General features: G+C 43.7%; 1 protein-coding gene across 2 annotated transcripts in view; it reads right to left on the minus strand.

Annotated features, from left to right (window-relative positions):
* Positions 1-16,662, minus strand: part of PTDSS1 (phosphatidylserine synthase 1) — a 65,494-nt gene extending 48,832 nt beyond the window's left edge. The window contains exons 1-2 of one of the 2 annotated variants that reach the window (XM_024756557.1): positions 16,347-16,662; positions 4,753-4,844 (exon numbers count right to left, since the gene is read on the minus strand). In XM_024756557.1, coding sequence (XP_024612325.1) covers positions 4,753-4,844; positions 16,347-16,525 — 271 coding nt within the window. In that variant the 5' untranslated portion in view covers positions 16,526-16,662. The remainder of the gene's footprint in view (positions 1-4,752; positions 4,845-16,346) is intronic. The other variant, XM_024756556.1, reaches the window with a different exon arrangement.
* Between the last annotated feature and the right edge of the window lie 94 nt (positions 16,663-16,756).

Consider the following 16,756-nt stretch of genomic DNA (forward strand, 5'->3'; position numbering starts at 1 on the left):
CGGGGATCCACATGCCCAGGAGTACCCTTTCCCAGTGCCTGCCAGCTCCCCCATCAAATCTACGGCGCCCTCCAAGGCCACCCCCAATTTAAAAAATATTCAATAACAGCATTCTTTAATGTGGAAAACTTACAGTTTTACTAATCTGATGTAAAGTGTGAGCAAATGGCTCCTTAGAGAACAAGGCTGACACTGTGTTTGCCTTGTACACGTGGCTGCAAGACAGTCCCTCCAAGCACTGCTTCCCTAACGTCCTTATCCTTCCTGCACAGAATGCTGAATGGACTTTGTCCTTTTCTAAATCTGAGCCCTTGATTTTGGTGGCGGAAGGTTCAGCTCAATCTGTGGGCTGACATTTGGGCTCCAGAGGAGCAAAGGCACAACCACCGCCGCTGGGCGTGAGGTCCAAAGCACACTAGGCACGGGCCAACTCAGGCCCTAAGACTGCGCTCCTGGGAAAAAGAAAAGCCAGAGACTGACAGAGAGAAGAAGCAGCACAGGGAGATAGAAACATGTAGAAGACAGAGACGAAACACCTCATGATGGGCCTCATATGAGAAAAGGCCAGGACTCCGCCGAGTACAGCAATGTGTGGGAGCCAGAGCCGTAACATCAGGCCGGCATCAGAGGCCGGGTGGCAGCTCAGCGGTGACTGATGGCCTTGGGTTCAGCTTCCTGAGCCGTAAACGGAGCAGACTGAACTACATGAGCCCTGTGGGTCCTCCCCACTTTGTGTGTATCACAAGGTCCGGGCAGCCAGGATAAGAAAAGCATAAAACAAACAACTTTTATCTTTCCACGAGGAAAACAAAAGCCCAGTCCCATCATGAGAGACTCAGCCAGGTAAGTGGATATTGAAGATTAGATGTCTTCATGAAGGAAGAAGAGGACAAATCAGCAGAAATCATGCAAAATGTCATGTCCAACAGATTTAATCCCCCAACCTTCAGGGCTTTTGGAACCTTAAGAAAAATAGCTGCTAATGAAGCCCCAAAGCCCAGCTCCTGCCAAAGCTCCACAGAAGGGATATCTGTAAAAAATCATGGCTATGGAGAGACTGATCTCTGAGAATCCTCAAACTTCCAAAATGGCTCTCAGAAATAGCAAGTTTAAATTTTTCAAAAAGCAGAAAAGAAACCTTTGAAGCTGTGAAGAACTAGGAAACAGTTAACACACAGCCAAGGAAAGCTGGAGGCTTGAAGAACACACACACCTTTGGATTGATCAGTTTCCTGCACACGTACTATGTTCTGACTGACTGATTTAAAACCAAAAATTTAAAAAAGGATGGTAGGGCACAGACAAGATGAGAAATAGGAATAGAGGGCACAGAACAATAATGTTCATGGCATCAAGTGATGGCCGGGAAGTAAGCAGCAGAACTTCACAGGATACGGAAGGTAGAAGGCTGAGGGGGGAGACGGTGACCACTACCTGAACTGTCACCTACTCACCTTCCCTGGGGACTCTGGTGGCCATAGACCTTGTGTTGGTATCAAATCTGAGATGCAGCTCACCATCTCCTTTTTCTGGGCTGTATTCTTACTCCATCTTTGTAAGGCCAGGTTCTAGAGCTCAGGGGGACCACCCATAGCCTCTGGTATTCTCAGTGTGTGTGAGGCTTGATGCCCCAAGTGGCCACTTAAGTTGCACTACAGCACAGCACCCTTGAAAGAAAGGATGGGCTCCATAAGGTCTAAGCTCTCCCTAAACCTAAAACCCTGAGATTTTATGTGAAGGAAGTGGTAGGAAAAAGAAAGTTGGCAAATAGCTAGAAAAGCTTTTCAACACTGGGGACTTTTCCTAGAAAGAGAATGCCATAGCGACCAATCCCCCTTCATTCCATGACCTGTCTATATTTTGAATATTTTATCTTCATACTCCAATCAGAACTTTCATTATCAGAACTTTCATCATTGTGGCAAGGCCAAACTCTGTTGGTCATACCTGCATAAGGTATGCAGGTGCTGGGCACTGAAGGTCTGTGTCCCCCCCAAAATTCGTATGTTGAAATTCTAACCCTGAAGCTGAAGACTGTTGGACCTCCTGGACCCTACAGGGCCAAACCATAGAGCTACCTGACTGTGAACATTTGCTATCCTTTAAGACATAGGAAGAAGGACTCCAAGGTGGCTCAGAGGTCATCCGGGCTGTCATTTCCACCACAGGGCCATGGGGGGAGGGGAGGAGGACTGCCTCCACCTTGGTTTCAAAGGGCAAGACCAACACCCGGCTCTGTTGGGCCAGGGGACCGGAGCCCTGGGGATTCGACCCCCACTGGGAAAGCTGTGGAGGCAGACTACTGCTCCAGTGGGTCTGGAAGGCAGAGCATCAAGCCTTCTCTCCTAGAGAGAGATCTCCTAGAGTTTGCCTTCCTACGTTTTGGACTTGCCTGGGGCTTGTCACCACTTCCTTCTTTCCTGTTTCTTCCTTTGGGAATGGGAATGCCTACTCTGTGCCTGGCCCACGACTGTGTTCTGTAAGCACGGAACTTGCTTGATTTCACAGGTTCACAGCTGGGGAAGAATTCTGCCACAGAATGAACCTTCTGCTGTTTTAAGCCGCTCAGTCTACGGTATCCTATTATAGAGGCCTATACTAAGACAGAGGTTTTCATGTCTTGAAAGGTTTTCACTAAAGAAAAATAATAATAATAACAAAAATAAAATAAAGGTAAAATTTCATCTAAAAGCTTGAGTGGTTAGAGAGCTAAATTCAGCTGCCAAATAACTTGGCTATCTAGAACAATCCATTCCCTGAAGGATTCAGAATCATGGTTTTACTGGTTGGATCATTATGCTACCAGCAGAACCCACAAAAATACAGAATGAAATTCCACTGCCAACGTTTTGGAAGGCCTAAAGGACTTGCCGTGTGTGATACTGTGATTTATAAGAAGTAAGTACTTGGTCTTTGTTCCCTTTCTGGAACAGAATTCTAAACTCCTTGGAAGTTCCTAAGTGATGACAGTGAGAAGTGTCTTTTGTTATGTTAATGAGGTGACTTTTGGGAAGCCGCTCAGGATGGGGGTCAGTGAAGCCAACAATGGGATTAGAGGGTAGGAAGCCTCAGTCCCACACCCCCTGAGCTCTGGGGAGCCGGGAGGGGCTGGCGGTTGAATCAATGGCCAAAGATTTAATCAATCATACCAACGTAATGAAACTTCCATAGGAAACTGAAAGGATAGGGTTTAGAAAGCTTCTGGGTTGGTGAGCGCGTGGAGATCTGGGGAGAGTGACGTGCCTGGAGAGGGCATGGACGCTGCTCGCCCCTTCCCACAGACTTTACCCTACGCATCTCTTCATCTGGCTTTTGATTAATATTCTCAGTCATCTAGTGAGCAAACTGGTTTCCTGAGTCCTGTGAGCTGTTCTAACAAATTAATGAAACCCAAGGAGGATTTATAGCCGGTCGGTCAGAAGCACAGGTGACACCCTGGACTTGGGATTGGCATCTGCAGCGGGGGCAGCAGCAGCCTTGTGGGACTTAACCTGTGGAATCTGATGCTATCTCCAGGTAGACAGTGTCGGAATCGAGTAGCACTGTAGGACACCCAGCTGGTGTTCAACTTGCTTGTTGGTGCAGGGACACCAACCCACCGCCACACACACTGGAATTGGTATTAGAATCCTATCACCACAGTACAGTTTCAGACAACAATCAGTAACGTTCATAATGAGCTCATAATATTACACATTATATTCTACGATGGGAGGATGGAGAAGAAGCACATCTTAAATCATCATATTTAAAACCTGAGCAGGGCCCATGGGGCGTAACTCATAAAAAAAGACTGAAACAGTTACAAAATATCCTAAGTGTAAAAGAAACAGGAGGGACTTCCCTGGTGGTCCAGTGGTTAAGACTTCGCCTTCCAATGCAGGGAGTGTGGGTTCGATCCCTGGTTGGGGAGCATGCCTCACAGCCAAAAAACCAAAACATAAGACAGAAAGAAGCAATATTGTAACAAATTCAATAAAGACTTTATAAAATGGTCTACATCAAAAAAACAAACAACAAAAAAACTTAAAAAAATAAAAGAAAGAGGATATAAAAAGTGAGCGTTTAGAAATCACTCGTAGAGAATAGAGAATATTCCAGGGAGAAAGTACTAAAGGGGAACAAGAAAAAATAAAGCAACTCGTAAGGGACAATTCAGAGGAAAGGTATGAATCTTAAGTATGGCAAGATACCAAATTAGTTTTTAAACCCAGGCTTTTGCCTCACTCTATAATCATGATGGGGGAAAATTTCACGGTAAAAATTTTTTTAACCTGATAATGAAAATTCTTATCCCAACAAAGTTTACAGTTAAGACAACAATGATTTAAGTAATACTCTTTAGAGCACTGACTCTGTCCTTAGCAAAAAAGGAGTAACTGAACAGTAATCGAGTATTTTATGACTCGGCTGATAATAACAAACACAGCAACAAGAACAATAGTTGACATTCATTGAGAGCTTACAGTTTGTCAGTCACTGTTCAGAGTATTTTACTTGTTTTAATTCAGTTAACCCTTACCACTGTACTTCTCTCCATTTCAGAGAGAAATGGCTTAAAGAGGGACAGAGCTCGGAAGTGGCAGAAAGAGCAGTCTGTCTCCAGAGCCTGTGCCCTTAACCACCACACAACACTCAAGAGTCTTTTTTTATTCCACCCTCTAGTTTCATCTTCCAGATGACATGCATCTCAAAAATACCAACAAGGGCACAATGCACAGGAGAAATGCGATAAAACGTTACATCACTTACCATTGGGGAAAGCTAGTACACTGATGATAAGAAAGAAGAAAATTACGGAGAGGATACCCCTCCAGATGTTGTCTTCTGGGACAGAGTCATCCCTGAAAATAGAAAAGGAACATTGAGTATTCATTTTTGGATCTAAATAGTCAGCCTAGAAGGAATAAGAGTTCCATGTTCTAAAAACTGGGGGATTGCTAACTTTACTTTGCTGAGCTAAGTCATTACACACACTATTTACTACTCACTATCATTTCCTAAAATAATAGTGTCATAGTCAAGTCCAGTTCTGGCGAGGAAGGCAACTGGCAACCTCACATCCCAACACACATTCTGCTCAGACAAGCATTTGAGAGTCACAGTTCTCTAAAAAAAATTAAAAATACCCAGGCTGTCAAAAGGTAAGGTTTATTTTGGAGAAATACCTTTTGGTTTTAAGACTAACTAAAGATGACCTTTACTACACAGACTGTGGCAGAAAAACTGTTCAGGAATCAGAAAGGAAGCATAAGATTATAAGGAATAAGGGTATAATGCAATGAGATTATGCAGTCACTTGTCAAATATGGGCAGTTGGCTATCTAAGGGATGAATAAAAATGGGGCAGCGTGACATAATCAGAAAGCAGCAGTAAAAAATGTTAAAAGAAAAATTAAGAGAGTATGAATACGACTGGTTCACTTTGCTGTACGGCAAGAAACTAACACAACATTGTAAAGCAACTATACTCCAATAAAAATTAATAAAAAAAAAGAAAGAAAAATTAAGAGAAAACAAAATACAAGATTTAAACTCAGAGCAGAAGCAAAAGAACTGTGAATAGGAGATAAGCTTCCCCGCTCTCCTGCCTGGTCATTTCTAATGTATTACTGTGTTTAACTCCTCTATAACCCCAGTAACTGAAATGATTACATTTGTTGGTTTATATGTTGTCTATCTCCTCTGTAGAAAGTAAACTCCTAATGGCAGGGAATTATTCATTAATAGGCCCTCAATATATTTCTGGACTGATTATTGATCATGGAAGAAAATTTACTGTTTTAAAATGAAGTAAAATTTCCCAAATGGAAATTTTCTTAACATTGATGGTGAAGAATTTAGGTTTTGACAGTTTGCAACAAAAAAGAAGATTCTAGTAACATATCTGGGGCTCAGAGAAGCAAACAAAAGTGGGAAAACGGAAATACATGACAGTAAAATTTTCTGAAGTATTAATAACTATTGAGAAGCTTGGGAGAGGGAAGTTCAGTGTTTCAGTTTCGAAAGACGCAGGATGAGTAGAGAGAAGATATGAGATGAAACAGAATGGAAGCAGATAGTTTAGAGATGATGAGACTGGTAGCAATAAATCTTAAAATTATAAAAGAAGCTGGGTTTATCTACAGAAGGACTGTAGTGAAACAGTTTTCAAAAGACAAATATTAAATTAAGATTAAATATTACTAAAGGAAAAGAGACAGGTGAAAAAAAATCTTAGAAGAAAACCGATTTTGCGTAGAAAGAAGTTCTAGAGCGTCAGAATACACACATGAAAAGGTATGGAATGAAACAATAATGAATTACCTAGTTAAGGACTGGGTCCTGGGGTGTTGGTTTAAAAGCAGAAGTTAACTTAGATGCCAGTTTCTGCACCCAATGAAATGATTTCCAGACTTATGACAGGATTGAACGTAAGGTTCTGAAATAAGAGATCATACAGATCTTAAACGTTTCCTAGATCATCCTATGGCCAAGTAACCCTAAACTAATGCTGGACAAATAATGCTTGGCTGTTAACTTCAGAGATCTGATTACAAAACCAAACTACAGAATCAGACAGACTTCCTTCTGCAGGAAGGAAGTGCATTAAAAAGTACAATCTTATTTTAATGGACATACTAATAATTAAACACCTGCCCAGACGTCATGAACGCAACCTAAAAATGCCAGCCCGACCATTACCAGGGCACTTGCCATGCCCTCCGGCTTATGCAGAGAAGCCCCATATCCAACTTTCAGGAACTTTTACTGAAGGATGGCTGCACACAGTGAGGGTAGGAACACAATGTCCTCATTCAGACCAAATCACACTACTGATATTGCTAATAATGACAGCAACGATAATAGCTCCTGTTTATCAAGTGTCTACTGTGTGCCAGGCACTGAACAGGCAGTTTCTAGACATTATCTCTAATTGTCACAACCCACTGGGCTCTTATCAACCATCTGAGGTAACCAAGGCTCAGATAGGTTTAGTAACTTGCCCAAGATTGTGGAGGTAAGAAGTTACAGAGCCAGCATTCAAAACCAGGCCTGCTAGACTCTGAAGATGATGAACTTTCCTCTTTGCCAAACTGCCACATGAAAACCTATCTGTCATCCTAAATCAGCCTGACTCATGGTAGATGCACAGGGATGGCGTAAGAGGGTTTCACAGGGCGTGCAATTCGTAAGTTACAAAATAAAAGCAAGGCTAAAATGAATAAACGTGGCCTAGGAAAAGAAGATGGAGTCCCATAACTCACAACTTATACCAAAATATGTTCTGGATGATTCAAGAAACTAAAAGTAAAACCAGAACAAAATTCTAGAAGAAATGATGGGAGAATTAAAAAAAAAAAAACCCAAAACCCCCAAACAAAACACAACAATCTCAGAGTGGGGAAGGCCTTTCGAAAGTACGATACAAACCTCCGAAGTCATAAAGGAGAAGGCTGACAAATCTGCATGGCAAGGAAATCAGTAACAAAATCATAAACTTGGAAAAAATATCTGCAACTCATGTGAAGGCAAAGGGTTAATTCCCCTAATTACAAAGCTCTCCCCCCAAATCAATTAACAGAAAGAACAAATGGACAAAGAAAAGCAAATAGAAAAATGGACAAGAGATATGAAGGGACAGTTCACAGAGCAGAAAAATCCATTGGCTCTCAGGCAAGTGAAGAAAAAAGATGCTCAACCTTGTTCATGGTAAGAGATGGGGAAATGGAAACAACACAAAGAGACCATTTTTATCTACCTTATGGAAAGGTAAAAATTTAATGACTGAGCCGGTGAGGCTATGCAGAAATAGATAAACAGGCATTCTCACATACCACCTTTATGGAGTGCCATTTGGCAACATTACTAATTTACAAATGCATATACCCTGTGACCCAGCAATTCCATGTATGACAATGTATCTCACAGATATACCTTCGTTTATGCAAAAATGACATATGTACAAGGTTGTTCACTGTGGCATTATATGTATTAGCAAAACTTGGAAACAACTAAATGTCTACCGAAAAGGGACTGATTAAATAAATTATGGTTCCGTCTCAAAATGGAGTACTAGGCAGCTGTAAAAAGAATGAAGCTTTTAATTAATTAACTGATACAGAATAAATTAAGAGATCATGAAGTAAACAAAGCAATTTGCAGAACAGTGAGTATAGTAAGCAACTTTCTATGCAAAAAAGAGAGCGTGTATATGTATATATAACTTGTAACTTCTGCTCATGGCTGCATAGCATGTCTCTGGAAATCCATCCAAGGTATGGTGACACTGGTTTTCTCCAAAGAGGATAAAAGAAGAGTGGGGCGAGACTTTTCACTACATACCCTTTGGGGTACCTTGGATTTTAAGCAATGTAGGTATGTTACGTTTCAAAAAAGTCAATTATACATCAACATTAAATTTGTAAGAACTTGAGATCAGTGATAAAACAATGAAACTGCAATTTTGTAAATTTTGAGCCATTTATTAGAAAGACAGGATCAAAAGAATGGCCTAGTTTCAGAAGTAAAAAAAAAGGCCAATTAAACCTGAATAGAACAGCAGCGAGTCTGAAAAGTTGGCCGTTTTATATTTGCTTAATTAGAAAAACAAAAAGTATCGAAGATGGACGGCAAGATCTTTGGCATAACTGAAAATATACAGTACAGGAAGATCAAACTCCTGTGATCAAAGATTGAAGGCTAGGCAGGTGAGCTAAAGAAGAAATCTTGAGTCCTATCAGACTAGCAGCCCCAGATACACCCTCTGGCTTTCCTGAGAGTAGAGAGGGTGTACCCTCGGCATCCAGCACAGTCCCTACAAGAAGTGGGCGCGCAGAAAGAATGGAATGCATGACTGAGGAGGCTGCCCACGTCACCGGCCTCCTGACAAGCTGACCACACAGGGCCGTTCCATAAGCTCTGGTGTGGCCTCTTCTCTCTCAGCTCCCAGTAATCCGGAGACTTAACCATATGCCGAGGGACACAGACATTTTCCATAGTTAACCATGAAAAGCAACTTGACTGCAAAGGCCCCAAAGACCACACTACTGACTCCAGAGACCCTCAATTAGAGGACAAGAAGGGTTTATCTCTGGACATCCACTAGATCTGTGCCGCACTCAGAAAGCTAGCTAGCTGCTTTGCATGTTAGCTCTCTTAATCTTCCTAACATCCTCAAAGGGGGGAAATGGTCATAATCTGCATTTTACTGACTCCAAAGTCTAAGTTTTTCCCCCTTTAGGAGGCTGTCTGGTGCAGTGACAAGGAAGACAGGCTTGTGGCCAGACGGCGTGGACCAGAATTCTGACTTCACACTTATCAGCCTGTGTGACCTTGGGTAGATTACTCAACCTCTCTGTGCCTTGGTTTCCTCCTCAGTATATCAAAGGGTAATAATAGTTTTACCTCACAGGGTTGTTGTGAGGATAAAATAACTCAACACGTGCGATGGACTTAGAACAGTGCCTGGCACAGAGGGCCTGTCAGTTATTAGTTTACAATGTCTGTCCACCCATTCCCTCAGCTAGCTGACACCTATCGCTGGGGACAAAGATGAACAAACTTGGTCCTGATTCTTGAGAGAATCATGATGAAAAGCACAATAAGACATAAAAATCAAATTATTATCTTAGTATAGCTTTGGCCTCAGAGAAAAGTTTTCAATTCGCTGGCACTGTCTCTGATTAACCTGATAAGACACCCCCAAACCCAAAAAACCACCTCGATTGTTCACACAAGACTGGCCCCTGTTCGTGGGGCTGTTACCATCTCCTCAGGCTCTGAGGGGACAATGTAGTTCTCACTTCCCAGGGGAGCTCAGAACCTGCAGTCAGGGCTGCCAGTCCCCCATCCTGACTTTTCCTGGCGTCAGGATTCTTGCTCAAATAAGACATTTTACTTTACAGCAACAAAAAAGAAAAGGACTTCAAGCTTTCAACTGTGATGCCGTGGCAGCGCCCTGACCTCTTTCCTAGGTCCTCTGAGGCTCTAATAACAAGCGCCTCGGTCTCTGGGGCTCTGAACTTTCCAAAGGCCTTTCTGGCATTTGACTGAACTGCTCCACAGTTCTGTGGGGGAGTATTATCTCCACTGGAAGGATGAAGAAAATAAAGCTCTTGCTTTGTCTTGTCCACAGTTACAACAAATAGAGGCAGAGTGAAGCAGGTGCCAGGGCTTCTGGAATGCTGGCTCTAGGTCAAGACTGCTACCCTTACCGGTATGATACTGACAAGCTTAGGGAGGCAGAGTCCTTTTCCCCGAAGTTCTGCTAAATTTAGGAGGGGCTCCAGAAGCACGCTGGGGTAGCCCTGACCATACTCGGTGAAAATACTGAATGGATTAGAATAAAATTGTAATTTCAGGCCCCATCTCATTCACCCACTGTATCACCCAGAGTGCCCAGCACAATGCTTGGCACGGAGCAGGCCTTCTCAATGTGGTGGGTGCCAGAAAGAGCAAGAGACTGGGGCTGAGCGGGCCCGAGACCCAGGTAATGTGAGGGGGAGTCACGGCCTGGGTCCACAGGCTCCACTGCACCTTCCTGCCCCAGTGCTGACCAATCAAGTACTCAAACATCTCAACTCCTTCTGTCACCCCTGTATGAGTATAGGTAACTACCCAGGAGAGAACCCTAAAAGCAGGACAAGTATAAGGAAAGCCCTGAGTTTTTTTTAACAAAGGTTTGAACTCAAGGAGCTTTGGACTCAGATTCTTAAACTTGAACAACAGGCTACAGGCAGTGGGCAAGGAGACCGGGAAAACAAACTCCATTCACTCACAGACAATTTTTAGACAAGGCTGTCTCCCTGGGGCCAGGAAGGTAAGAACTCTATCCTGACTCCTAAGGCTGCAAAGTTGATTGTCCCCTCTCCCCCTCCTATCTTCTCCTTTCCATCTCTTTAACAGCAATCCTTGAAACTGAGACACACCGGTAGGCTCGTGTTTATGAGGCTAGTCACTGTTAAGGATCCTCTCTCCCAATGGAAAACTCAGCCCCGGGTTACAAGGTGGACCGATGTTAACTAGCTTTGGTATTATCTTTGAAGACTACATTCGTTTCATTTTATAAAAAGTTAGGATTCTTTTTAAGAATTATAGCTGACATGTCAACTAAAAGAGAAGAGTGATAGTTTTTGAAAGTTCATATTGTATAAATGATTTTTTTATATTTGATTCATTTAGCATTTACTGGGTGTGTATTCTGTGATGATTGAGATATCTGGCCTCAAGAAATTGATACAGAAACAAATACTAAAACAGGAGAGATACAATAATAAAAAAAATGTTTAGAAGTATATAAACATTTCTGCCTCTGAGCTTCCTGGACCAATCAAGAAAGGTGTCTGGAGGGGGACCATCCAGATGCATTGCCAGGAATGCCATGGGCTCACGGGTAGGCAGGAGGTGTTCTCCAGTCAGAGAGAGGTGCCATCCTGGCATTACGGTCCAGCAACGTGCTATAGGTGATGGGGATCCAGGGAAAGAGTGTAAGCAAGGGACGGATGAGATCACGATCTCGATTTCAAAAGGTCATGAGGAAAGCAGTGTGGAGGATGGACTGGAGGGAAATGGAGTCAAGGCCTGGGAGTGTCTATCCCAGAGAGCAGAGGGTTTGCTGAGCCAAAGCCTGGGCATGGGCAGAGGAGGACAGCTCTGAAAGCTACTAAGGCCCAACTGGACCTGGTGAAGATAAACTAGATGAACTCCAGGATGGCGGAGACCTGGGATGGGCGGAGTGCAGACTGTTGAACTAAATTAAATGTGCTGCCAGGACCTAGGGCTCAGGAAAGCAGTCCTAGCTGCCAGGACGAGTCCCTGGCTTCCAGATTTGTTGAGACTAAAACGCTGATAACTCCCCTATAGAAATCTGGGGCTAGAGGGATTATATCACAAGATAAACTATATTACACTTGGTAATAGAATTATACCTAAAATGCTAAACACTAGGCAGCAATACTAGGCATGTAAATTCTCTGAGGTAAGCATCATCTAAACCAAATAAATGTTTGAGTCACTCAGATGCTTATTTACTACAGAAGACCCCAAAGAAATATGACACATTTTCTCCTTCAATAAACGTATAATCTTATTAAGGACATAAAACAGCAGAAATAAGGATAAGAGAGGATAATTAAAAAGTGCTTGTTTATTTATGGCCGCACCACGGGGCAGGCGGGATCTTAATTCTCCGGCCAGGGATCGAACCCGCGCCCCCTGCAGTGGAAGCGCGGAGTCTTAACCACTGGACTGCCTGGGAATCCCTAGAAGGTGCTTATTTAAATCCAGTAAAAAATATGATTCAAATAGGAAGTGAGGAAGACAAATGTTATGATGGCTGTTAACTGGAACCTCTTTAGATAGCACCACCTAACACAGTGAGCTGCTTCACCTCCAAGGCTGGTGTAGCCCCAGTACACAGCCGAAATGGAGGATCATTTAACATTGCTGGTGTCCTGGAACAAGGACAGCCAGGCCTTCTGTTATTGGGAGAGAAAGAACATGATGTACATAAAGGAAACAGGCTCAAGACAACTGAATCAGCAGGGTCAGGAGTTATTTTCTAATGGGAATTGATATGGTCTAGAGGGAAAGAACAGGAAGGCTGGCAGCCATCCAGGAGGGAAGACACACAGAAGGTGGAACTATGGCTCCGTGATAAGATGAAGAGCTGGAGCTCCAAAGCCACTAAAGGAAATGAAGTAAAAAACCAGTATCACAAACAAATAAAAATCAATCAATCAAAAGTCTGTCCATTTCCCTGCCCTCATCCACTTCCTCAGTCCCATATCAAGGAGAAACCATACGTAAGCAGATGATCCCTTAGGTGCAGGAAGCTGCAGGAAGGCAATCTCTTCTGGGTAAGTGATGACTTTTGCTGGACAAGTGTCACCAGAGAGACTGACACCACTGTTTTACTGCCAGGTGCCTCTTAAGGAGACAGTGAGCTGCAACGAATGTGATCTCGTAAATTTTGGTGTTTTCAAATCTAAAGCCTGAGTTTTTGAAAGTAAGGCCGTTCAACATTTCCAAGTTTACCAACCTACGAAAGCAGCGTAAATATGAGGCACTCTGAGCCTGAGAGAAAGGCTCTCCTTGCCCTACTTTGGCCGAACAAACTTATAAGGCATAGGCCAAAGCATTTAATTTCTAAAAATACTTATCCTAAAATGTGGTAAAGTGAGCTTTTCCAATCTTAGGGGGAATGATTCAGTAACATCTGGCTTTATTGTTAGTGATGGGGACTGTAGGTTTAAACACTATGATTTAACAGTGAGTTGGCCTAGTTGTTCTTTAACAAAAGAACTGCTTGATAAGTCCAAACTTGTCTCAGACTTCTGTGAGAGGCATCTAATCCTTGCCAATCCTAAATTCTTGCTGTGTCTCTGCAGCATGTGACATGACCCAGGTACTGTTTCACACATACGGGTAACCTGACACCCCGAAAGTACTCTATCGCTGACTCTCTTCAACTACTAGTCTTTGAAAAACAAACTTTAAGAAGTAATTACTTTCAGTCTTTACGGAAGAAGACAGAGCTATCACTGTAATGTCTCAGTTTAAAGGGTCACAAATCATTACAAAAAATGAGGAAGACACAGTAAGTACTAATTGTACTAATGGTGCTTATGATTTCCTATAACATGAAACTTGTTATTAAGTAGTTCTTTAATATGTGACTTCTGTCTGTTTGAAATTAGTGGAAGAAGTAAAATTATTATCATTTTTGGAAAAGGCCATAGACTGAGGTTCAGATTATGCCTTTTCTATTACGTTTGACAAGCTGTTAAAATTCATATTCATTCCTTATAGTTTCACTGCTGTAATTTATTGAATGCTTTGGCATAATATGCAGTAAAAGGGAAATTCCAGAAGGATGTGACTTTCTGTATTAGAAAAGAGGAAGAGAGGTCTGTTCTGAAAGGGCCTAGAATAATATTAAAGATAAAAGTTTGAAACAAACTGCTCATTCTTGCTTCTCATTATTTAAAATAAAATACCATAATTACTTTTCTAAGTTCCAAAGAAACTCCTGCACTAATTCCATCTCTTGCCAGCCCACATGAGATGAAGTGAAACTGAAGTTAATATGAAACAGGGATGCATGTTATCCAAGCAAAGCACTGTCCATTTTCCCAAAGTCTTTATCCTTTTTCTTAATTATAGAGCACACCACACTCTCACTCAATGACAAACATTATTTAGAAGGCATTAGCATACAATGAAATGATGTAATAATAACAATAGCTGAGGTTTACTGAGCACCTACTATTTGTCATGCATTGAGCTAAATACACATTATCTAAAAAACTGAATTGAGCCCTTATAACAAAATCCTATCAGGTATTACTAGATATTTTCACTTTACATACAGATAAGGAAACTGAGGCTTAGCAAAACTAAGCAGCCACACAGCCACTAGCTGGTAAAATCAGATGACATGATGAGTATTTGAGGGCAACCATAAATAGGGACAAGACTGATTTCTCTGCAAAGCTAGAAATTTGTTCTTGGTTGGATACTGTGGAAAGATCTGGTCTTACCCCGCTGTAGAGTGTTAGCAGAATATTTTACAATTGTAGCTGTTTCCCTCAATTATTAAGAGTAATTGTTTATATGCTTTATGGCTTTAGATAAGAGTCATGCAAATAGATAAACACTGACAAAATAAGAGTCAAATGCATTGTGGAGATAAGGAACAAGTGTGATGTAGGAGGACATTATCAGTTTTATGAAAATCTGAAAAAGTGCATTGGTTCTCAAGGGAGACACCATTGGCACTTGTGTGTATACAAGTGTGTAGGTGCCTATGTGTGCCTGTGTGTAAGGGACAACTCTTTGTCGTACAATGCTGTCCCCTGCGTTATAAACATTTATAACCCCCACCCACTAAATACCAGAAGTTCCCTCAATGCTTGTGGCCACCGAATATAACCCTGCACAGTTTCTGCGGATCTGGGCTGAGAACCATTGATTGTTGGATAAATATACTAGGAGAGAAGTAACTGACATTAATTATTCATCACGTGCCAAGTACTCTGCTAAGTGCATTCACACATATTCATTTAATCCTTATAACTCCATATGAGGTAAGTACATATTTTATCCCCATTTTAGAAGTGGATCCTGAGTCTCAGAGAAAGGTTAAATAACTTAACCAAGGTCACGCGAATACTCTTGAGACCAACAGTGAGGCTCCCAAACTCCAGTTCTCTGGGTTGGTCTTTTAAGCATGGTATAGGCACACCTTTTCTTTCTTTAAAGAGGTTCATTCAGAAAACATAAATCCTTATAAGTAGGACCCAAGGTGTGCCTGTCATTTAGGCATGAATCAGTTCCCTGGCTTGGGGTTGAAGGGCCACATGTTCAGTGAGGTAGAGTTATAAGCTCTGGGCTGACAAAAGTTGGGCAGGGTTAACTCCTATGCACAGGTATATATTAGAAGTGCTTTGAGTGTGTGTGTGTTTTCAGGGGGATATGAGAGTTCTGCTACAGTGTGTGAGGTTTGTGCGTTTTATTTAATACTTTCCATAGCATTTATGATGCACCAGGCACTGCTACAATGGCCTGACAATGTCTCATTTCAGCATGTATGTTAGGTGATGAACAGAACAGAGCGTGCGCTGTGTGATGTGTGGTGGGTTCGTGTCTGTGTGGCAGTGCTGGAATGTCCGCTGTTATGTGTGTGTCCACGCCGCAGTTTCTGTTGTGGTATAGACAGAGGTGTTTGAGGCTGGGGGAAGGGTTACGCGAGATGATTTGCGTGCCATGCATACAGACTGGAGTGCACCGCACGTGTGCATTTTGTGCACGCGGGTAGTGCCGAACACTGGAGGAGTTCCGCGGGAAGGGGTCTGAGTTGTGTCCTGGGCCTGTGTATGGTGCGTGGAAGGCAGGGGTGTTTTCAGTGTGAAGAGGTATGTGCTGAAAGTGGTGCATACCCGATGATTCACGCGGTGTGCTAGGCAGGGACGGAGGCCGGAGAGGAGGGGGCCCGCGTCGTGATGTGTGTGGGGAGCGACGCTGAGAGCCGCGGGAGAAGGGCGGGGGAGGAGATCGTGCTAGGTGACCCACGAGTGTTCCTGATGTGGCCCGAGGCGCTGTATGGGGAAAGGTGGTATGGAGAGGGGTGGCGGTGGCGATGGGAGTGGGGATGGGGCTGGGTTGGAGGATAGGGACGAACGCCGGTCCAGAGGAGCTGTCGGGAAGGAAGCTGGGTGCGCTAAGTGACATACCCGCCGGTGGAAAAACGTGTGCGTGGAGCAATCAGCCCACTTCCTCACCCGGCCATGCTCCCCGCCACGGCCTCCATCCGCCCCTTCCCTTCGCCCAAAGGCGCGCCCCCAGCGCAGCCCGGCCCGCCTCACCTGGTGAAGGCAAAGTACATGAGGCTGACGATGGTGAAGCTGAGCAGAGTGATGGTGTGCGGCCGGTAGAAGAAGTCGATGGTGATGTCCTCCACTTGCTGCTCGTTGATCATCCGGAAATGCATCTTGTAGTTCACATCATCTTTGCTCAGGGTCCGGCTCCCCACGCAGGACGCCATGGCCCGCCTCCCCGTCCTGCGGCGGCGGCGGCGGCCCCGGCCCGTGGAGGCTGGGACCCCGGAGGTGACGAGCCGCAGCGAGAAGGCGGCTGGACGCCGGGGCCGGGTCTGGCGAGAAGCAAAGGAACGGAGCAGAGGGAAGGACAGGCGCGGGAGGGCGGGGTCGCGGCGCCGCCAACGCAGCCTCGGGCGGGGGACGCCGCTCGCCCGGCCCCGGCTGGCGTTGGGGGA

The sequence above is a fragment of the Neophocaena asiaeorientalis genome, unplaced genomic scaffold (genome assembly GCF_003031525.2).
Source record: "Neophocaena asiaeorientalis asiaeorientalis breed wild unplaced genomic scaffold, Neophocaena_asiaeorientalis_V1.1 scaffold29, whole genome shotgun sequence".
In the NCBI taxonomy this organism is placed as follows: domain Eukaryota; kingdom Metazoa; phylum Chordata; class Mammalia; order Artiodactyla; family Phocoenidae; genus Neophocaena; species Neophocaena asiaeorientalis.